The sequence below is a fragment of the Haemaphysalis longicornis genome, unplaced genomic scaffold (genome assembly GCF_048455015.1).
Source record: "Haemaphysalis longicornis isolate Haplotype H1 unplaced genomic scaffold, Haemaphysalis longicornis Haplotype H1 scaffold_1, whole genome shotgun sequence".
In the NCBI taxonomy this organism is placed as follows: domain Eukaryota; kingdom Metazoa; phylum Arthropoda; class Arachnida; order Ixodida; family Ixodidae; genus Haemaphysalis; species Haemaphysalis longicornis.
Genome location: NW_027526203.1, coordinates 377,486,575 through 377,509,982, shown reverse-complemented (window position 1 = coordinate 377,509,982; position 23,408 = coordinate 377,486,575). Strand labels below are relative to the sequence as shown.

Genomic DNA, 23,408 nt, shown 5'->3' with positions numbered 1-23,408 from the left:
CCCTTTAAAGAAAGTACTTTACTGGGCCTGATCACAAATGATGCACGCACACACGCAAAGTTTGTAACAAATGCTTCTCTGTTTATTATAAAATATAGGAAGGTCGCCCAGGGCGCGTACATACATATGGGATTTGACATAATGGTTTCTCAGCCACACATTGTGGCCTTACATTTACACAGTTACCCTCGTAACAAAGCTGCTGGCAAAATACCATACGGTGCTCATCACTCTTCTCAGAACAGAGGGCAGGAAAATGTAAACGTCCAGTGATTCTAGAAAACTGTGTCGCTCGTCCCCACATCCTCACAGCAGGGCACAAGAGGACCCGACAGCAGCGCATGTGCTCAGCAAGGTCACGTGTAGTGCATAATAACGGGAAGCAGAGGGGGGTGGAGAGAGAGGACCTTCCTGCAAACACAGACTCGGTGAAAAGCTTTCAGCAGTGCTGGCCCACATAACATGAACCAAAAATAGGGGTTTTGAACCAAACACAAGTTTTTGAATGAAACAGTCTTCTTTCAGTCACAGACTTTTGGTGGACATAGTGCAGATGATTTTATCAGTGGTGAATTGTTTGTCCGTTTACAATGCTACAGAGTGCCAAAGAAGATACCTAATTGGGTGATTCTCATCACAGTTTATAAGAGGAAAAATTTTTTTTTTTTTTTTCACTGCCAACAAAACATGCTGGGTGACCCGCAAATGAACGCTCAGTCAGAACATTGCACTCTGGAAGAGGTGGGCATCAACCTTGTTAAAGAAGCAATACAGACTAGACAAAGAGCCACAGTTATAAAATGAAGACAAATGGTTAGGCAGTACTAGCCAAGAAGAAAAAAAAAGGTCGGCCTACTGTAGCTAAAAATGTGAATCATTTGAAAAGAATAAGATGGTGCACTGCCCGTCTTACGGGCTGCTCATGCACAGCCCACATTACTAGGTGCAGCCTCCACAATCGTTAACAATGTGCTTAAAACCTCAATTCTAGGCTTTTCCCAGTCTCGTCGGACTTCCTTACAGTAGACACAATTTCGTGCATTGAAATCCTTCATAAAACTGCAGCGTTGGGTTTTGTTTCGATGACCCACAACTGCACAGGTGGAAAAAGAATTCAGTTGCCTCCCCCAGTTCAAAATATCCAGTTAACTAGAACAATTCCATTGATCACGGGGAAAAAATATTGCTCTGTGTGAGCAAGCATCACGGACACAAAACTGCTGTTGTTGATGTAGGCAAAATAAATTGTGCTAGCTTAAGGATTGGTGCAACTTATAGGCAGGACCCTGCATACACAAGGAACAAATAAATTTACATCGCCCCATCATTAGCCAGTGAACAGACATCATTTTAGGGGAGTTGGCAGCCACAAGGACAGTGTCATTGGTCAAGGTTGAGCTACTTTGAGGCTGGCAGCCACTTGACTGCATTTTAGTGTTAATATTGCCATTTCTAGAATATTCCATCCATGACAGCTGCAGTATTCTAAGCAATGCTGGAAGCACGAAGTAGACACTAGACACATTTAACGCCAGACAAAGAGTGAAATCAACTGAAGCTATGGTGGTGGCTTTAAAAGGACCTTGAAGACAACGTACAACCTCATCCCAATCAAAAGAGTGCCTTGCCGGAATAACACTCATGTCGATATTAATGCAAACTGTCACACGAGAAAAACAGGAGAAACGGTGGCAACTCACCATCTGCTTTCCCACACCAAACTGGTGATGCTACAAGCCTAATTTGCGTGACTGGCTGCTGCTGACCAAACAAACCGAATATTGACACAGCTCGGTTGACTTGCAAATGAATTCACTGCTCAAAAAAAAAAAAAAAAAAAAAAGTAATGACAACAAACGGTTACAGTGCAGCAACATTGAAGAAACGGACATGAATCAGAGGCTAACGCTATGAGTGGCTTATCAAGTGGCAGTGGTGCCACACCACCTCTTCAGTGGCTCCCACAGTAGTGTGGCACTTTTTGAATAACCACAAAATTGCGCCTGCTACCTTCTCAGAAGGCACCGATGGTTCAGGTGAGCTCATATTGTCCAACTGTAGTCACTTCCACCTCCCAAAGCAAGAACAACAGCAAACACATTACGTGGCATAGGGTTATTACCTCAGAATGCTGGGCCAGTTGCAAATGGTTTTTATTTATGGCTATGCACAAAAACAGGGACTAGAGGCACACACACACAATGCAGTTTCGTGGGTATGCCTCTTCATTCCCTGTTTTTGTGCCCAATTCCATCCATGACAGTGTCAAGTCAGTCTACTGACTGCCTTTTTTTGGCTGCTCCCCGAAGTAGGCCACGGGCCTTTGCCACGGTATTACAGCAAAGTAAGTGGATCGTTTGAAATCCAACCCTTCAAACACTAATTTCTTAGTAATGGCAGCGATGCTTCCCATTGAATAAAAATGTCATGAAGTATGTGGCTGCCAAATCTTTCAAATAAAGCAAAGTCGTACGTTGTCTTCATGGTCCTCAATTGAACCAAACAATGTTTAGAGTCCAACCTGTCTTGTTTCAAACCAGTTCAGAATTTGCTGGACCATCCATTTTAAATGCCTGCATGCATTATGTACACATAAATGCAAGACAGGACAGACGAAATCATCGCACACATTTTCACGGTGCCTATGCACCCTCTGAAGCCCTGTAGCTGGCTCACAGTTGCCACAAAGTGTGCAGCTGGTGCTCACAATGATCGCAACATGTGCTAACTAGCTAACGTTTTCAGCTTCACGAGACACACGTAACCTTGAGAGGTCCCAACCATGCGCGTGCATAACTTGCACCTCACTCGGCGACACAAGCAAGCAAAAGTGCATTTACTGCTAGATTGCTCGTTTCAGCAATGTGGTAAATCGGTGCATTTTTACACTAAGCATGTACATTTTACTAGTACATAGACAATAGGGAGGCAAAAGATAACTTAAACAGCATCCAGAGCATGAGTCAAAAAGTGATGGCATGTTCATTGTTCTTAAGTCGAAACTACCAAGGGTAGATTAGAGGGAAAAAAAAAAAAAACACACCTAAAAATCATCATTGAGCTTTACAGTTTTCTAATATACCACTCTTTTGATATTTTGGCAACAGATGAAGCATCTTGGAAATTTGGGGGCAGACACACCACTGCTCCCCAATGCTAGTCTGATCAAGCATCAGTCTCCTCAAAAAGTTTCTTGCACACACATGGCTGGCCCTGCACATAAGCACAAGGTGTTTAGGGACAATTGTTCCACGAGTAGGGAAAATCATAGCGAATTGGCCTCAAACTGAGAACTGATGCAGCATATGTCAGCAGCACGAACGCCAGTGATGCATGTGGAACATTCGTCTCGGAGAATATTCTGGATGTCATGCTCATTTTCTACACAGGAATAGAAGAAGTTTGTATTTTGAAATAGCATACCAGCTTCTTATCCATCCCCTCACCTTCTCTCTTGGTATTATTCATCCATACAAAACCTGCTGCCTCTTAAAGGGACCCAGAAAAGCCTTCTGTAAAAGTTACAAAATGCCTGTATTGTCACGTAGCACCAATATAGCGATTCAATGCCGTTGGAATTATTGATCTACATTCAGTATTAGCTGCGCCAGAAGCAATTAAAGTCACCTCTCTCCACTTGCCGATCGACTCCTCCTCCCTCTCTGCCTCCTTCAAAGCAGCTAGCTACATTCCTGCGCCTAGGCTCGCGTCAATCACTGCGGACCCGCCTTTGCCGCCTTTGCCTCGGGATCGCGCAGGAAGGAGGAAGAGCAGCCGGAAGCCAATGGCAGTGACGCCGCCGGCGGCCGACCTTGCCGGCGATTGGGCGAATCAGGGGGCGCCTTCGCCGTTGCGTCAGCAGCGATCACCGTTGCGTCACCCGCGGTCGCCGTTGCGTCAGCCGCGGTCGGCTCGCTGCGGCGTCGCGCTCATCGGCTGAGAAAGGCGATCTTCAAAAATTGTTTACAAATTATCTGTATACAACGTATGGGGCTCACACTTGGCTCAAAAATCCCCCGTTATGTGTTCTACCACCTCAATGCATTTGATTGCCACCTTCACAAAGCTTTTCGGGGTCCCTTTAACAAAGAGCTTTCTATCGTCTGATTTTATTGCTGGCAAATTCCTCTCTTATACCAAACCAGGGCATGCACAACAAATTGGAAGTGATTTGCTACAGGCAGCACTGAAAAAACACAGAACCTTGCGTTATCAAATGTTTCCAAGCCTTTCTCCTTACATTTTAAAAGCAAAATAAGTGGTAGTAGTTCACCGAGCACAGCCTTTAGGTGTGTCACTACAGATGCAAGCTGCCAAGTGCTCGTAAAGGGGCAGGCTCAGCGCTCTGGGCACAAATGCCCACACTTTTTTTAGGGAGGTCACACAGCACATTACAATAGTCCTAAAACACACTATTTTACCTTTGCTTTTTTTTTTTTTTTTCACTTTGACATGGAAACAGAAGGCCACGTTTTTCGTGCCCACGACCAAACACATTTTGCATAAAGTACACTTCACAATATCAATGTAGCCGTGGCGTAAACAGGCATCAAGTGAACAAGAAATCCTAAACATGCGTATCAGTCTGTGTTGTGATAAGCTCTTCCCCCAGTGAAGCATTGGCGGACAACACGTGGCCGGCCGGTGAGGCAACCACAAAAGAGCTGCCCTTCCGTCTCAGGCAGGCTGCCCGTCACTGAGCCACTTCTAGCCACACACAACCACCAGCATGCATAGGTCGTGCATGCTCTCCAGTGGAACCCACAGGGCAAGCCACTTATCCCCTCAGTACGAGGAGAGCACAAATAAAGTACAGTGTTACCGCAGGGGTACATAAGCGGCCGAGTGGCCAGCTTCTGTTTTACTTGGGCACTGAGGGACCATCTCTGGCTAAAGCAATCACCACTACTCTTCTCTTCCTCCCTCCCTCAACCATACCGGAGAAAGCTACCAACTTGAATACAATTTCAAGACATACACACAACTCCGTCTCGGTGCACTTGCCGGTATCATCACCAATACGTTCATAGACGTTTCGCAGAAGACAAATGGCACTCAACTAAAGGTCAGTAACAAAGATACCCCTCTAAAATCCTCTGAAAAGCACTGTGGCTGTTTCTTCCAATAAATCCTGCAGAGCGGTTATGTGTCATTTCACAAGACATACTGCCTTTTTAACGTTCGAAGGAAAGATCATGGCAGCAACATCACATTGCAAACAATTCTTTGTGTGTGCAGCATTCGCAATCACAAATTGTCTTCTCCGTCCCCTCCAGCCCCTACAAGCTTTTTTGAAGAGGCGCAATGAAATGTCATGGCTTGGCAGCAGTCTTTATGGCCATGTACGCAAGATCGATCCCAACAGTACTTTAGCGTGCCATTCCAATGTAGTTTGTCCTGCTCGAGTTGCTAGAGGGGAACGGTGAGCGCTGAAAATTCATGCACAGGTTGAAAAATTGACCCTACCAGATACCCCCCACATAGGTTTACCGGCATCATGCAAAAGAACTCGAATAATAAGTGCCCTTTTGAGACGTTGTAAAGGCATTTGAGCCAGATCAGCCAAGCTATAGCTGCTGTGTAGTCAGAGCTAACCATCATCTTTTTGTGCATCCATTAGAGCAATTAATTTGTCAAGCTTATGGAAGAAGGGGTAAGTGCATGCATGATCCACACTCACATCTTTGAATGCGTACAATTATAGCAATGTATTTTGCCCATTCGCAACATATTTGGACACTTTTGTAGGGAGGGACACATCTTTTTTAGCACTTAGTAAAGCTGAACTAAGCTGAAAACGTTCCTTCTTGGTTTCATTGCACTGCAGAAATGAATTGGAGTGCACCGCAAAGTACCAGCAAGGTAGACAGTAACCAAATTTGAACAGTGCTGGTCAAGGCATAGTCTGTTCTGGCATCAGCAATGGCTTCTTGTATTTCAGTTTACCATGATGGCACAGTCAGTGCCAGTGCCAAGGACACAGCCACAGAAGATATGGGCACATTGCTGATGTCTTGCCGCTTGCATGCTTCTTGCTCACGTTTGATGTAGCGGGCTACACAAATATTCTGCCAGTCTACTGGTCCACTCTAATTAAAGTATGTGGACTAATCTAAGCTGCTGTTTTTATTCAATAAGTCTTGCATCGCTCAGAAACAGATGCACTGACAATTGCAAGAACCCATAATTAGGGGCCCATTTCAAGAAACAGAACAGGGCTTCAATGACAAGACCGGCAAAGTGAGACAAACAAAGCACTGTCTTGTTCCCTGAAATGATGCACCATCTAGGCCAAGTTGCAACCACAGTGGAGGGGCAATTGTTGCCCCAGCACAAGACACTTCCTTCTGAGAAGCTTTTTATGGCACCACTCTGATATTATTCCGGTGCATGCGAGGCAGGCATTTTTTGTAATCTTTCCGACACTCCTCAAGAACAGGAGATGGCACGTCGAAGCAGCATGGAAGCACTGACAACTGGCAACTGACGGATGCGTCAATGATGCCTGCAGCTGGGGCAGAATTCTGAGTTGTGTCCATTACAAAATGTCCATTTCAAGTCCATCCCAATTGTGATATAGTTGAATCTGTGAGGGCTCTGACCAATGACATGCACAAATTGATACCCTGCCTTGAAATGGACATGAAAAGGACAAAACTCAAAATTCTGCCCCTGGTGTCCGGGGCTACTCCAGTGACTCAATGTGAAAAACCTGACTGCCAATGGAAACAAAAAACATTGCACAAATAGGCCAACATACAGGTATCAAACAAATTAAAACTACTAAACAGCTTTAATAGTTACATGCTTCATTACATACTGCAGGCATGCATAATACAATGCAGATTGCCAGAATTTATTCCGCTGCATTGTTGACCCCAAAGCAACTGACACCATTGCATTCAAATGCTAATACAGGTGGGCAGATGACAATGTCGCCACACAACAAATCAGGCCGAACAAGGGGCAGCTAGAGTGCACCAAGGGGTCAGAAAGCTTACACAAAGCAAAGGTGTCTTCAATAGGCAGCTCAAATGAATGGCACCACGTGCAGATTTCCTTGCATTGCTTCCGTGCACAAGTGCCGCACTGGTAGCACTGAGCTGTTGCCTCACACAGGTGCTTCACAGTGCCTGTGCAAGCCCGCGACTGGTCATGGCCAGCCAGTATCCTGCTTGTTCCCATCACCAGCAACTTTGAATGCAGAGACCTACAGCAAGGGACTAGTGCAGCTCACTTGAGAAGCAAATGGCAGAGTTACTTGGAAGTGTCCCATAGTTCAAAGGTGGAGCAGAATGTCTTCATATATAGAAAGCAAAAACATGTCGAAAGTTGCATAATATTTGACATACGTAGACGGCAGTATTGAGCACTTAAAAACAGACGATGTGCATGGGCTTGTGTCTAACATATTTTGCCCCATTGGATTGCTTCCTTCTTCAGAAGAATGCTCCCTGCCAACTAATCTGCCGTAACTATTTCTTTGTGGCTGCACTAGTCACCATAAACCTGCAGAGCATTCGCCTAAAATATTCGCATCCAGGCTTTCATTCATAGCACTTCAGCCAATCAGCTACCATTGGAATAGAAAAAAATACCTACGGGAAGGTCAGACAATCAGCTACCATTTAAATAGAAAGAAATTCGTACGTATTACCATCCTGCAGAACATTTAATGCTTACACTGGGATGAATGTTTCATTGATAATGTTGGTGAAGTAGTAAACACAGTTGAAACAACGAAATTGTGCGCCTTTGTCAGAAGATCAGGGCAGCAATGCTTTGTCGACTAAACACACTCGAAAATGGCTGGCGTGGCACCCAGCAGTTATCTGTACCCAGGCTGAGAACGAATCAGTCAATGTTTTCTAGCACCAGTGCTTGCAGTAACTGTCGGGTCACAATGCAAAATTTTTCTTTTTTTCCAAAAGCCCCTCAAAAACTGTGCATTCATTTACCTAAGGCACCCAAGATTTTTAACTTTACCCATTTCAAATATAGAATGAAACTACCACACAAAAAACAAAACGCATAATGTTTGCCTACAGCCCTTCGACGCAACAGTTTGACAATGACACTGATAGGCCACCCCGCAATATTTTGATTAAGTTCCACTCGGGCCCAGCCTGCTATAGCTGGGCATGCACATGACACTGAACACACTTTGCATGATAGGGAAATCACGTGCGTAATTAGTAACAGCACTTTACTGAATATTGCATACACATCACAACTTCAATCCTATGCGAGTAAATTACACAAACATCTAGCAATTACGTGAATTTCTAGGCTGATGACGTACCCAATTGAGAATTTACCCTTTTTAAGGCAACACTTGTCTAAGTATCTACACACAGTTATCTGCACGCCTTTGTAGCTTCCATGAAAGTGATATTAGTAACAAAAGGGTCACATGTTACAGGGTGACAGTTTACACAATATTCTTTTTATGTACCATTTTAATAAACAGAGAATGACAATCAAATAAGATATTGCAGTGACATTTCTTTTTTTCTTGAGGCACGAGTCAATTCAGTGCAGTAACAATTGATATGTTAAGCTCAGCTCATCTTAAAAGGAACAAAGCCCACACAAAAAATACAATTAGCCTTTCAATAGGCTAGCTCTTTACAATTTCAGCCCAGAAACAGTACTACAAGCATGATGCATGCACAAACGAGTTACTTATAGTAAACCATCAAGAAGGGCTTAGCTCACCTTGATGGAAAGATTAACGAGCAACTGGTGTTTCATAAAAATAATTGACATCAATAACAAAGCTAGTCACTCCCTCACAATATGCACAAAGCTGGAGGCAACTGTATTATGAAGTAAAACCGCTCTGGTCCAATCAGATAAAGGGGCCCTGAAATATATTTTCAAGCCATGCAACCTGTTATTCCATCCCTTGAACTCGGCGTCATTGGTCTACCCACCGAATACTAGTAAACGCCTTTGCACTTTAGAAGGACCAGGTGGCAAAACTATACCGCAGCAGTAATTTTGGAGTTCCCACTGTAAAGTATAATCATATGAAGTATTAAGTATGGGAACACTAAAATTTTGGTTAAAAAAGCTATACAATATTTCATACTTGCAAAAATAATTACAACTGCCTGGCTTGAATGCTCGAAGCAGCTATATATGCATTCAAATACAGCAAATATTCAGAACTGACTGGCAATGTTTTGGATTGAAGATTAGAGTCTTCCCTTAGGGGACAGTGAAGACAGCATAAAAATTTGGTTTATTCGAAAGACTGCTTTGTCTCAACACCAATGCCACCTTCATTGCAAACTTTAGAAAATTAAGCTAGATAATAAGGAAAACAGACGAAGCAGTGGCAATGCACCAGCCACTTTCTTGGCCGCTGCTCATGATGCCATGTTTATGCAATGGGGGCCTGCTGACCTACGCCAACACCAAAAACCATGCTTCTAGTTTCATTTGACCATACCACTTGAACAGTAACATACTTGAATTTTAAAGCCAACACACTGGTAATTGCGTTTTCACTACTTCCCCCATTGCTTCACTGGTGATGTCAAGTAGCAAGAAATTGAAAGTTTTTCTATCGTTCTTCTCTTTTTTGGTGAAAACATCTTTAAGGCTGAACAGTGAGTAACCAAAGGCTGGTTCTATCAATAAAACGGTCATATTTTGCATTCATGTTTCCAAAAAACAAATGTCAGCAACATCACTAGCCTGGTTATTTTGCAACAGAATGAAAACCAGTTCTTGTCAACTTGGACTGTTTTATTCGGTTCTGTTTTATTCGTACTCTGTTTTATTCGGAATGGCTGTTTTATTCGGCCTGGTCTGGTGGCTGTACCCTCCATAAGCTCAAAAACAAAATGCCAATCACAGTGCCATTTGTGCGCTATGTGTTCTATGGATATTTGGCAACTGGTTTAATCTGGAGTATGATGACTGACTATCAGCCATGGCATTTCTGTGCATATAATTGGCTCCCTTCCCGCATGTGGCCCTCCACGTGTGTCAACTGGCACATCCTGGTGAGTGCTGAGAATCAACAGTGACACTGCTTGTGAGACCGTTGGCCACTTGCTGTGCATAGGCCATTCAAGTGCCATGCGCAGCAAGTCACCACGTCTAGTAAACAGTTTTCAGGAATTTAAAATTGCAGACTACGCAACCTGCCTCAGGAATTAAAAAATTTATGAGCTGAGACAACTAGCCATGGCCTCTGGCGTCCGACTCCTCTCAAAAATGGAATGAATGCCAGAAGATGATATGTTCTGCCTAGCTTTGGGGCATAACAGGCCTCATAGCACTCTTCTGATATTTAGTCACTCCATTATTACTTCACGCTTTGGCAAAATCCTTGCAGGAGATCACTCCGAAAATTGCCTGTTGGACCCAATGTGCTCTGTTGATTTGTCACACGGTGTTTCAGGGCCCCTTTAAGGGTTCCCAATTTTGAATACAAAAAGCCACCACAAGTTTATTGAAGACTCTAATGAAAAGTTGTTTGTTCCTTTTCAAAGGCAAGTTTTACAACAAATTGTCAGTATTAGTTAAAAAAAACTTTGGTCAAAAATAAAGCAGTCCAGCTGTGCTTCCAGCAAAGCAGCTCCTCTCACACAGTGTCAGACACAATTCAATAACAGCTTACAGTCAAGGAACCACTGAGAGTAAGCAAATAAGGGCACTTAGCACTTATTGTCTAACTCTGCCTCTGTGCTGATGCACATAGAATGACAGACGTAGGATACACCTGCAGTAGCTGCTTCCAGCGGGTAAAATACCGTTTCAGTCTCTATGTGCAATCTGCATGGGAAACAACCGCAATGAAACATTTATAAACAATGCACACAGCCATGCAAGCTTTTTCAGCTTGCACACAATGGAACACAGTGCCCCAATTTGTTGCCACTCGTGTAGTGTGTATACAAATGGAAAACTTGCATACAGAGGTACAGCGAGTACAATGAATTGCTAAGCCTATTTCACGTTCGCTGTGTACAAACATTCACATCATAGCTGTGTAAACAACAGTGACAACAGTTCGCATTTCTTTTAGTTACAGAGGTCTCATGATCCAGGCAAGACCAGTCAGGATAATACATGCAGGTGTACCAAAGGTGAGTTTACTTCACTTCAGAGGGTTGCTCCTTTGGCATTGACTGCTAACCACCCAACCGTTTTCGTTGTACAAATGCAGTAGCAACTTGACATGAAAGCGAGAAGTGCTGCAATAATAGTGTAAAAAAGAAAACGCGGTGATCTCTGTACAGGGTATAGACAAGCCTGCCGGCATGCTCTCTGCCCAGGCGCCGCCTCGATGCCGGCAAAGGAGACTTGGAAGCAACAGGAGGGTGCCACAATAAACAAGACTCCTCCCTTGGGTTCAAAAGCGCAAAGCCAACAAGTGCTCCAAGCAGTGTGTCCTCTTATTGCTCAACCCCATGATAAATAAACGCTTTCAAGGTGACCACTTCCACATGTTATAGCTGCAAAGCACTGTCAGCGAGAGAAGGCTAAACAAACACCACTTCCTTTTGGAGGCACCAACAAAGCCTCCGTGAAAAGCAGCAGCAGTGCTGCTCCTCAGTGCAGTAGCTATCCTTTTTTTTCTTCTCAGTATTAGAAAAACTTCACAACCAGTAGTGATGCTGCAGCCTGTGGCATGCTCGCACCTGTGAGCCTGTGAGAACCCTGGAAGCACACGCTGCCGCCAGCACTATTCTCGAAAGTCCAGCGAACTGCCCGCACTTCCCCCAGTGACCGACATGCCAGTGAAACTGAGTTATTAACACGCCAGAGAACAACAAGGACACATCTGTACGATAGCGCCACCTTGTAAGGAGTGCATTTCTGTAACAGTATCAAAACATTTAGCTATTTCTGCTTCACACCGTAGAAGAAATGGGCAGAGTTTATAGCCATGACCGTAAAAACGGTGGTTTCAGTTATAGCTCTTATCTGTAGGTAAAAATAAATCCTATATCCAGAGTACCTAGCTCAAGCTGCCCACACGAAATGAGTAGACAAATCATCATGCCTGCCAATAGGTGTGCGAGGATGACTAGAGCCTAAGTCATGCAGCCGTTATCCAAGCTGTGCTGTTGCCTTGTAAACACAATACATTCCAGTGCTACGTCTGCACCTATTTGAATGGGACACTCAGTGAACGCAGTGCACAAAGCGGCACAAACTGTAAAAATTCTGAAATTAATATATTACACAGTGCCTCTGCCTGAGGGCCTACCCATACAGGTGGGCCTACCTTTCCGTCGGGCTGCCTAACTGCTGGGAACCACTTTGTTGTGCTCATTTATTCCTGTGGGACAAACGCGTTGCTACAAGACGCACACTTTGTTCAACTTTCTTGACAATCAAGAAGCAACATTTGCAAAGAGTAAAACAATCATGAAACTAGGAACCTAGCAACTATTTCCTGTGCCTACTTGTTTGCCCTTTGCCATAGACGTAACATATCTTTTCTGCTGCACACAACTGCATGCTGATGTGACAAGCTGTGTGCGCTCGATGTCAATGAGCAGGCACCCAAAAAAGAGCCAGTGTCATAAAAATGCCATATACATTGAAAACAAGAATAAATGCTATTTAACTGTACTTTCACTGAAATTATAGGTTATGTAGTTGCACCCTTGATGGAGCAATTACCTCTTTGCTGGCAGGTATTTTAACCTAATGCATTCAGCTCAGGATTTTCCTACAGAACAACAACACAGACAAAGAACAAACATAAATGTTGGTGCAGCTCTGTTAGAATGTCTTGTATAAATACAGGTGACAAAAAAGTGTAGTTTCTTATTCTGTGATAACCTATAACAAATCCAGGCTATAGGTTGAAGTAACTTTGCATAGACAAGTATGGGTCTTGCACCTCCTTGTGAGCATTTCATAAATTTAACGTTCCTAAAACCAAATGGATACCACATAACGTATGCTGAAGCACCAATAAAGGCTACCAGCATAAAACCAGTCAACTTGTGGCATGAGCAGAGATTAGTTGGTTTTCCCAAAGTAAAGGTAACAGGGGTCGAACAATACCATGACTGGATACTTTCTGAAGACATAAGGTATTACATAAAACATACTACTGAGGAAGAAGTGGTCACAAATTTTTTTGCAAGTACCTAATATGAAAATAAAAAGTAACTTTCTATTTCTATAGCATTCTGACACAGCTGCACTTGAACTAGTGATAACAACAGGGTAAAAAAAAAGAACATTCAAGTCGATGGAAATGCAACGTGTGTACCTAAAAGCAGCACAATGCTAGGGCTCAAGAACCATACAATGCAATGCAACAGCTCATGTGCTGTCAGTGCATCAACCAGAAGACTCGCTTGTGGAATGCGGCAACAGTAAAGTGGAAGTCGACCAGCAAGTCTCAAGCATTTTGAAACATCGTACCTCCCTACCAACAAGAGAATCTCTTAGTGGTAGCTACAGGCAAATCAGTAGAAAGAACAAGCCAAAAGAGCGGCCATTTTGCCTCTTAGACATTCTTCACAGTATTTACGCGTGAGCTGCACAAAGCTCCTATCCGACTGGGTGTGAAGTGTTTCACTTTTGTCCCCCGAAGGAATGCTGCCATGAGATATTAGACAGTTGCACAACAAACACTCACCTTTGCCTCAAACAGCAACCTTGCCCTGTTCCCACCTCCAGTGCCTCATCAAGGACAGCCCGGTAGAAACTTGACAAACGATGTAAATGCTGGCCCCCAAGGGTCGTTTGCAGCGTTTTCTGCAGGCATCCCCAGGTGGGGAGCCCGTGGGACGACCCCACCACAGCAGTGAAATTACCCTACAAGTGTTGTTAGTGCAGGCACCCGTTACTGGGGGCGTCTGTGAGTAGAAGTTGCATGAACACGAAAGGCGGCTCTGACAGTGGTGGCCTCCTTGCACGCAAGGCAGCGTCCACAGGAGCCCACCCACCCGGTCGTATATCATTTCCCGATTCTAAGCCCCAGCCATGGTGCTGCAGCCTGCTGCGGCGGCGGTGGCAGGGGGGTGCCTCAGCATCCCAGGATGGGCCACTGCTGCGCCAGGTGCGCAGCTGCTTCGACGTGGTGGTCCTTTAGTTGTCACGCCACCAGACCCATGCGAGTCACCTTGGCGGACAGGAATGTGTGCAGCGTGAACACAAATGGCTTGGGGCACTGCATCAGGTCCAGCTCCTGCGGAGGAACAACACCCACTGACCAATGCTGCCACTTGCCCTCACCCTGGGCTCGGCCAGGTTAATACACTAGTCGCCTTCATAATAAACCCCATCAATGCAACAAGCAAGAGCCACTTCAATTGTTTTAGCGGCAAGATGTTTGCCAACAACAACTGCCACCAGCAGCCTTCTTGCAGTCATGGTAGCACGTTTTTGCATTACACCCTGCGCATCGCCTTCCATGGCATCCACGCAGCATACAATGTAGTCCTAAGTTTACAATGTGTGTGCCCGACCCACCCTCCACACTTTTTTCGTCCCCATGTGGATGATTTAGTATAAGAGCCCCACATTCATTTCGCAATTTTTATGGCATTGTGAACCTGTCTGATGGGTCACAGCCTTATCGCTGTTTTCAATGACTCTCTTTGTTCCAGAGATACGTGGCTTGCAGTGCTGGTGTGAAGCATACTTACTATGGCTTTCACTGTTCCTGCTCCCACCATTGCTCCCACCCCGTTGTTTGGGCATGCGAGCTTAGTGTCAAAAAAAAAGTAAATTTGCAGACAAGTGCTGCCTGCCTCAGAAGTGGCAGAGCTACTAAGGTTGCACCCAGAAGTTGCCTGCATTCTGTGGGAGAACATAATGGTAACTCCCTGCCTGACGCACAATTCCTTTCCATTTCTGTTACATGGAATGTAGCCCTTATACAGTGAAGTTTAAGCGAAAGGTTGAAAGCAGGGCAGGAAAACTCAAATTTGTTGAGCATATGCTCCTATGGCAAATGAAGGCACGTTATTCATAACCCCTTACACTGAAGCAGTTTTTGGAGAGAATGCAGCTCACAGTTTTGAACAGAATTTTTAAAAGTGTTACATAAACTGCCGAGATGAATGCTGGAGACCATAACTCAGGATGAAGATAGAATTCTATGTTTGGGCAAAAGAATTGTCTTTCAAAGTAGATTTTGAGCATTTGAGCAGAAAAACCACGTTTGACACAGCCTTGCCCACACATTCAATGTTTCAATTAATATACGTACCACTTTTTCTTGACAAGATCATGTCCCATTTTGTAGTTTGCTTATAAACTGAGAACAAAAGTCTGCTGCCCATTTGTAAAGATTGCACCTTCGCAAGCATAGGCTTGCTGCAGAAAGCATAAAAATGGAAGTCTGGGGCAGCCCTTACCATGGGAATGCATCAGTAGGATCTAGGATCTGCAGAAGCAGTACTCATCTGCGGTGGCACATTCGCCATGATAATGGCTCCCCGCACCAGCAGAAATTGGCCCCTCATCAACAATGGGCAGCTGTTGCTACAAGGCCTGATGTCATGCACATACCTGATACCTGTCACAAGATAGCGAGCGTTGTGGCTCCATGCACGAGCTCGCAAAACAGTTGGCCCTATCCCGCCATGCAGAAAAAATGCACCGATTCCAAAAAAATATTTTTAAGCCCCTTATGCTACACATTGTACTACACATTATGCTAAGGCACTATAGATGTGAACCAGGATTAAACGTGAAGTCCGAGCAGCACGCTACGGCAAAACCAGCAAGGCTGCAGCCGGCAACTCGTGCAACGGTTCTTAAGACGGCTCTACAAGTTATACGTAAACCTGCGCATACGAACCGGACAGGACAGAGAAAAGAAGAGCCAGGACGAGCGCAGACTCACAACTAGTTTATTGAAAAATTGAACATGCTAATATACCCACACCAGCACATGCGCACACATGTCACCATCTTTACGACATGATAGAACGGTTTGAAAATTCATACTCATTTCCATACAAAGATATGGATGGTTCACTCACACACTGTTCACCATGCTTTCGAATAAAGAAGGCCTCGATTAATTCCTTTGCCAGCTCGCATGGCTTGCCTTCACAAGCCCCGCAGTGGTGGGGAAGGTGGGAGCCCGTTTGGTTACGCATATCCAGCTGGTGTTCCCTTAACTCTTTCGTTACGGCGGAAAAACGGCCGATTTTAAGTGCTTCGACAAAACATTTTTTTTCTCTTGAGCTACTGAACACACGTAGCCTTGCTATGCATGAAATTGTAGCTTATAGATTGCTCTTCCAAACACAAAGCAGCAGTTTTGTTATAAGTACAATAACTTACAGTTTATTTGTCAAGTAATCAGAAAAAAGCCCCCAAGAAAAGTATACGAAAAACACAAATCGGCACTTTTACCGAGACTAAAAATTATTTCAAGTATTTTAAGATATACAAATTGTTCCTACGTTCCTTGGCTATGATTCAATATATAACTCAACAGTGTACACCAAGTTTTGGCTTTTTCAGGGCCCGTCAACCTAGCGCAACTGACGGCTGTGCCACGCCGCGAGGGCACTCAAGGGCGAGTGAGTCTCTGTAAAACGTGCATCCAAGTACCGTACTTACCCGATTCTAACGCGCACTTTTTTTCCGGAAAAATAGGTCGAAAAATCGCATGCATCGGATACGAAACCGAAACCGAAACAGCGGAAATTTCGTCCCACCCATCGCCATCGCCATGTCAAGACGGCACCAAAGCTTTTAGCAACGATTTTTCCGACGCAGGAAGCATAGGCGCCTAGGCTTTTCGATCGGCGTTCACACAAATCGTCAAATCGTTCCACTTGCGCGCTTGATAACAGCAATGGCAGCAGCGGCTCTCACGCGTTCAAAACGATAGGTCGGCTGAAGCGTGCGCCTCTGAAAGAAGCTCGCGGGATGGGCGTGTGAGGTGTGGGCCACGATCCCATCGACCATGGTTGAACGTTCGTTCAGAAGTGTGGCATCGCGAACGTGCTTGGCGGCACCGAGGACGAGATGTTGTGGTCAGTGGAGAGCTACGAGGAGTGAGATGAGTGAGATTACTTCGGGAAATAAATCACCCGTTTCTCTCGCATTCGATTTTCTTGCTCACACAGTTCCGTTCGCGTTACAATCGGAGGTGCAAGTTTTTTAGTTTTTTTGTCAGGAAAATCGGGTGCGCGTTAGAATCGGGTAATTACAGTATACTCTTTTGTGTCCTCGCACAAAATTCTTATCAGTTCGGTGGTAAAAAACAAGAAAAAAAAATCGAGCGCTCTCGACAAGCGTCGCACCTGAACCCTGCAGCGCTAATCTGACACGAGCGCCAGGTTATCTTGAAGGTGATAGCGCGATATAGCGCTGTGCATTTGGCAAAATATCCCGGCCGTACTTTCTCGAGACCCTAAACACAAAATCAAAACCGCAGTCGTCAGATAAGAAGCACGTTTTGTTTATAAATACAGCGCGGAGTCACAACGAAATTACCTGCCAGCGCTTGTTGAAGTGCGAGGCACCTGAACCGGAGCTTCGTCGTCCTAACTGAAATATGAAGATCCCACATCATTGCTTGACCCCTCAATGCTGCTGAAATCAGAAAAATCGACAGCAGGAGCTGCCGAAGTGCTTGCTACAGCAGTCCGACTGTGCAGAGCGCGGCGTGAACCCGACGCCATTTTTCCTCCTCCTCCCCTCCCCCTTCGGTTCAAATTTCTCTTGCTACGCCGCCACCACACGAGACACATAAACAAACTAAACCGAAATTGAAAGAGAAGTTGCCAAAGAACACACCAGATGGGGATAGTTGTCTGTGGAGCGCGGGTTTCAGATTTTGCGGGAGATTTAAAATCATCGGACGCCGGCTTCCGATTTCCTATGGCGCCGTCGTGAAAGAGTTAAACAGTCGTTTAGACAGCAGCCAATTTGACCGATGTACACCCGCCCACATGTGAGCGGGATCGTGTACACCACCCCAGTTGCACACTTCACGTATGGCATCGGGCTCCCACCTTCCGCACCACTGCGTGGCTTGTGAAAGCAAGCCATGCGAGCAAAATCCAAGAACAGGTGGTAATTGAGACCTCCTTTATTCGAAAGCATGGTGAACAGTGTGCGAGTGAACCATCCATATTCTTGTATGGAAATGAGCATGAATTTTTAAACCGTTCTATCATGTGATAAAAATGGTGACGTGTGCGCATGTGCTGGTGTGGGTATATTAGCATGTTCAATTTTTCAATAAACTAGTTGTGAGTCTGCGCTCATCCTGTCTCTTCTTTTCCCTGTCCCATCCATATGCGCAGTTTTACGTACAAGTATGATGAACCAACTAGTCCAACATGTTTTACTGGGCTTCACAACAGTTGTGATCACATTCACTGCCCCCCACCCCCCCGCCAAATGTAGCACATGCAGCATCAAGTCTAGTTTTGTCAAATCAACACGAAATTGGGATCATGTAGTACCTTGTCTCCATCTTCCCCACCAAAGTCGAGCCAGGCAAGACGCATGCCATCATCCCCGGAGTTTCTCAGCCTCTCAAATGGAAATTGCCAGAGGTTTAGCTGCCTGCGGTTGTCTTGCAGAAGGAAGCCATCTTCGTAATGTAATGTCAAGGTGCATTCTTGGCCTTGGAACAGGCACGCTGCATAGCAACAGTGGGAAAAGAAAAAGGGAAAAAGGGAACAGAAAAAGGGAGCGTCAAAACAGCTTAAAAAAAAAAGACCTTGATGAGAACTCCTCAACATGTAAAAACTCAATCCTGTTGCAGACCAACACCAGAGTGGTAGGCATAACATAAAACAAAAAGTCCTGCTCACTGTACATGTACAATTTCTCATAAATACCCAGTGAAACTGTGAACAGCTGATACAGACAGCACTACGACACTTCACAAAAGACAACAAGTTAGAGCTTAGGTTAGATCTCGCTTGGCTTCTCACAGTATCAGCATTATCACGATGATAACAAATATATTAACTGTATCCAACTTATCAAAAAAATTTCGTGAAGGGCAGAGCTATCAGACTTTGCAAATGCCTTTCTTGTTATAGGATTTGTTTTGTCATCTGCTGACTCACAGCTCCCCCGTGTCATTTCACAGAAATTAAATAAACAAAAGCTGCGTTAAACAAACTTTTATTCGTAAATGTCTTATTACAAGGAACAGTGAAGCAGGAAAAAGCAAGTGCTGATCAGGTTACGCAAAGGAGAAGTCCTAATGTCAGCTGAATGATGCCAGGTGGACTTCTATACATTCAGGGGAAGTGCTTTGTTGACTACAGACAACAGGCCTTCGAAAAAGTAAGATTGGCAAGCCCATTGAGTCTTAACAATTGGCTTTACCAGTCTTACTAATCCAAGCGAAGAACGGTGTCTGCTAACTGATCTACAGAACTTCCTTGAAGCATCCGGACACCACCACTTCTTTTAGCTTCCTACCTCATTAGAGCCATTATTTTATTTTTCCCCATTCCCATAACATACCCCCTTTCCCCTGGACACTAAAATTCACCAAGGCATAGCATGACATCTTTGTAACCTCTGTAAATAAAAATGTATGTTACCATTACTTAAGGTGATAATATTCTTAATCATGACAATTAGCATCCACATGAAGGTATGTGATTAAAAGTTTTCAGATGCAATTTGAGGAAAAGAGAGGTGTTAACTACCTAAAGGGAGTACCAAACGTCAAGCCCACCTAGAAGTGGAGTCCACTAGGTGGCTACTTGCCAATAAATGATAGTTAACTTCCTTTCAGTCCCTTACTGAACCAGAATATAATCTGACAGGGTTTATTATTTGACTCACGATAGTTATTAAGTTACAAAATGAACTGCCGTAGTAAATATGACGCCAATTGTTTTGCAAAACAAGGTAAACATTCAGAGCCTTTACTCTGAAGCTTTTGTACGTTGAAGTAATATTAAGTGTAAGCAATGTGCTTGGTGTCTGAAACTGGTGTACAAACACAGGAGTGACTACTTTTCCCAGAAACCACCTTTTCCTTGCAGGGAAACTATAGCATGGCATCAAAGCATACAAACAGGAAGTACACTAGGCAAAAATTGCTTTTGAACATGAACTCTTCCCGCATAAACAGTCAAATTTTCCAATACAAACTCAACTTGTATGAAGAGTCAAAGCAATTTATTCATGCACGATGGACTAATAAAGCTAGCATAAAAAACAACTAAAAGCTAAGGTGTCATGCAACAGATGCGAAGACTCTGTTGCTATGAGAAAAAGATGACCATGCAACCAACTGGCTACTATTTGAAAACTGAAAAATATCGCCCAAGAGTTTGGACAAGAATGGTTTCAGACCAGAGAAAGATATTTTTACATGCCTTTATGGGAAAATGGTTAGCCAAGTACTGTGTTATTGCATGCATAAGCCACATGAATTCACAAAGTCCTGGTGCAAATACTGTTGTATGTGTGCTTCTTATATGCTGACATTAAAAACAGCACAACTTCCCTGCGTGGCATGCCGCTGCCATGGTACCCTAAACCTTAATTTGTCCCTACCTAGGCTTTTTTTCCTTATATTTTTGGCTTTAACATAGCATTTTTCCTTCTGATTTCTTTTTTTTCAAAGCTAAAGAATATCAGCTGCTACTGAGAGTTTTCCATAGGTACCGTGAATAGGTCTTTTTGTCATTAATGGACCACAGGGGTCCTTCTGCTCCATATTAAAGGTGCTACTATTTTTTTGAAGGTTCGTTAGCAATTTCCAATGGGCATCCTGCCGTGACTACCTCCAACAGTGCCGCGTCAGCAGGGTGAGAGCCAGCTGCTTCAGGGGTGCAAGAGGCATTGAAAGCACATCAAAAATGCAGTTGGGACGTACCTTGCTACATAATTGAAGATAACAATAGCTCTTGTTTTGGCACGATGACCAGTCCTTTGATAAATAGTAGCACCAGTAGTTGCCAAGTACAGAAAAGAAACAAAGTTATCATGCTGCAAGATTTGTCTGAAACCTGTCATTAGCGACCATGTGTTCAAGATTGCTTTACTATGCTCGGTTACAACTCAAGAACGGCACCACCTCATGTAGTGTGTCACTCCGCCAAAGCGCCGGACCCGTGATGTCAGTGCACGCACATTTTGAAAGGGGTTTGCTATGAATGCGTTATCGTCTGCCTTGTCTCACGCAGTTTGTTTATCGTCGCTGGAGTCATTTATAAGCATATTAAGTCCAAAAAATAACGGGAACGGCTCACGCCATGTTCAAAATATTCCCAGTAACGCCCTACTTGCGCCGCGCGGAGAAACATCTGGCTACGGTGATAAGGCACAGCGGCAACTTCCGGTGCCGTTCTTAAGTTGTCACCGAGTATAGCAATAATTTGCAATGGCCTCGGACCAGTAATTGTGCCGTTAATACTATTTTTGTTTTTAGCGGAAAGAGGGCGGAAGTGGGGAGGGTGCGGGGTCATGTGCTTGCAAGTAGGAAAGTGTGGGGCTTAAAGGGACACTGAAGTGAATTTGTCAAGCTCCCGTTTTTGCTTGCACTGCGTAGACTGGCTCAAATTAGCACACTTTTCATCGTTTATCCGGTTGACAAATCGGTAATTACTTTACAAAGCGCGAAAGAAGAAAAACTACCATGCGCGGTTTGCGGAGGCCGCACCAACTAAGCTGTGACGTTGAGAGGAGGGGGCACCGTGATTGGACGATGCCCAAGGTTAGCAATAAAACAAGTTTTGGTTTCGGTTTCGGTTCTGTAAAACAACATGTTTGACATCCGGTGGCGTCGTTGGATGGGCATTCTCAATATCCCAGTGATCGTAGTACCGCGCTTCTGCCATGTTGTCGGCTGTAAAATGCATAAGATAAGCCTCCCAGGACGGCTTGGAATCATAGCATTCACTAGCCAAGGCCTACGCGTGCATGAAACGCCCTCCGCGTCCCCGCAGACGCACAAATGCATGCGCTTTTCCCCCATATTTGGAGCTTGCCTCACTCATGCCTGTATCGTAAAAAGCGTGTTCGCACCAGGCCAAGGGTCTGTTGATTCTGGCCTGTGCCCACTGCCCGCAAGCAGTCGGTGCTTATCATATGGCAACAGCATGCCAACGAGAACTCGCTAGTGCGCCAGTGCCAGGCTGCGCGAGTTCTGCGGACTATTTCGTGGAGCAGTGAACAATGCGGCCCAAAAAAAGGCGAACTCAGTATAGAAAACATCGGCGAAAAACGAAAAAGTTACCTTATATAAAAAAAAAAAAAAAAGCTTGTGCCCGCGGGGATTCGAACTTGTGACGGGCAAAACAGTTGCAATGATATACCTAGCGCACCAAACCACACGGCCACGGGCGAGAGCGCTGCGGAAGGTGGAAATATAAGGTATATAATGTATAACCAGTTTACACTTTCATTTAGTTTTAGTATTTCAAGCAGCTTAGGTGACTATTTGTTGTATTGCGCTCGTGCAGTAAGCGTCCCCCGAGTTTCCACAATAGCTCACGTCTAGCAATTGCATTTCTTAGACGGAAAAGCGTTCGCAGATGCGTAATCGTGCTGCTGACCGCTGTGCTTGTTCGCCCAGCGCAAAAAAGTGCTTCCCGCACCCTAGTTTACGCTGTACGGTAAAAATATCAGTTGATTTTATTTCCTTAGTACCTATATTGACTTCGCTGACTCTTCTACCCCTTCAAGAGGCCTTATATTTTCCTACTGGCGTACCAGTCAGCGAAGCGTCGCTTGTGCAGCGCTTCTGTGAAGCGACCTTGACTTGGAGCTAGATACAGAGTACAAACTAACGAAGTAAAGAAAGGCACATTCTTCCATTCACAAACGTGTTGTGGCTTCAACTGATCGAGCGTATTGCCATGACCCGTTGGCGGCCGGCGGACTAAACGTTGGGCCGACTGACTCGGTCGCGGAAGGTCGGCGAGCCGTGCAGTAGCGCAGCCAATTGCCAGCTCCTCTCCTGCTGACGTCATACGAAAACGCCAAAGAAAATGGGTGAGAGTGCAGAGAGGAGGACAGCATTTTCGAATTGATTTTTCTACTAAATAAATTCGCGTAAACGCGCTCAGAGTGGTCGAAACAGGGCCTAGGGTCTCCGGACTACAATTTGCGCTAGTAATCCTGCATTGTTTGCAAATCACTTCAGTGTCCCTTTAAAAGGTGGCTCACCGAAGCGGACTTCTTTGGCAGCAGCCACGGCCAAGTGTGCCCCGTGCACCAGGTGCCGTGCCCAGAGCGCCAGGTCCCGGTGCGTCTCGACGCGCATGAGCCGCGACTGTACCCCCTGGCGTGTGCCCAGCCGCAGCGTCAGCGTGGTTGCCTCGCCAGCCGATGGTCCCACCGAGGCCCTGCCAGAACTCGTCGTCACCAGCCTGCGGGGCCGCAAACGCTTTCCCGTCAAGGGAACGGCGCAAACGCTACCTGCCCGGCCGCGTACTCGCTGTAAGCAGTCTTTTCTGTGGGGC

The 23,408-nt window shown here is 44.9% G+C and overlaps 1 protein-coding gene across 2 annotated transcripts in view; it reads right to left on the bottom strand.

Moving 5' to 3' along the window:
- Window positions 1–60: 60 nt before the first annotated feature.
- Window positions 61–23,408, bottom strand: part of LOC144155136 (beta-2-syntrophin-like) — a 33,523-nt gene continuing 10,175 nt past the window's right edge. The window contains exons 3-5 of one of the 2 annotated variants that reach the window (XM_077686402.1): window positions 23,113–23,291; window positions 18,429–18,607; window positions 61–14,176 (exon numbers count right to left, since the gene is read on the bottom strand). In XM_077686402.1, the coding sequence (XP_077542528.1) occupies window positions 14,084–14,176; window positions 18,429–18,607; window positions 23,113–23,291 (451 nt within the window). In that variant the 3' untranslated portion in view covers window positions 61–14,083. Of the gene's footprint in view, window positions 14,177–18,428; window positions 18,608–23,112; window positions 23,316–23,408 lie in introns of both variants that reach the window. The other variant, XM_077686401.1, reaches the window with a different exon arrangement.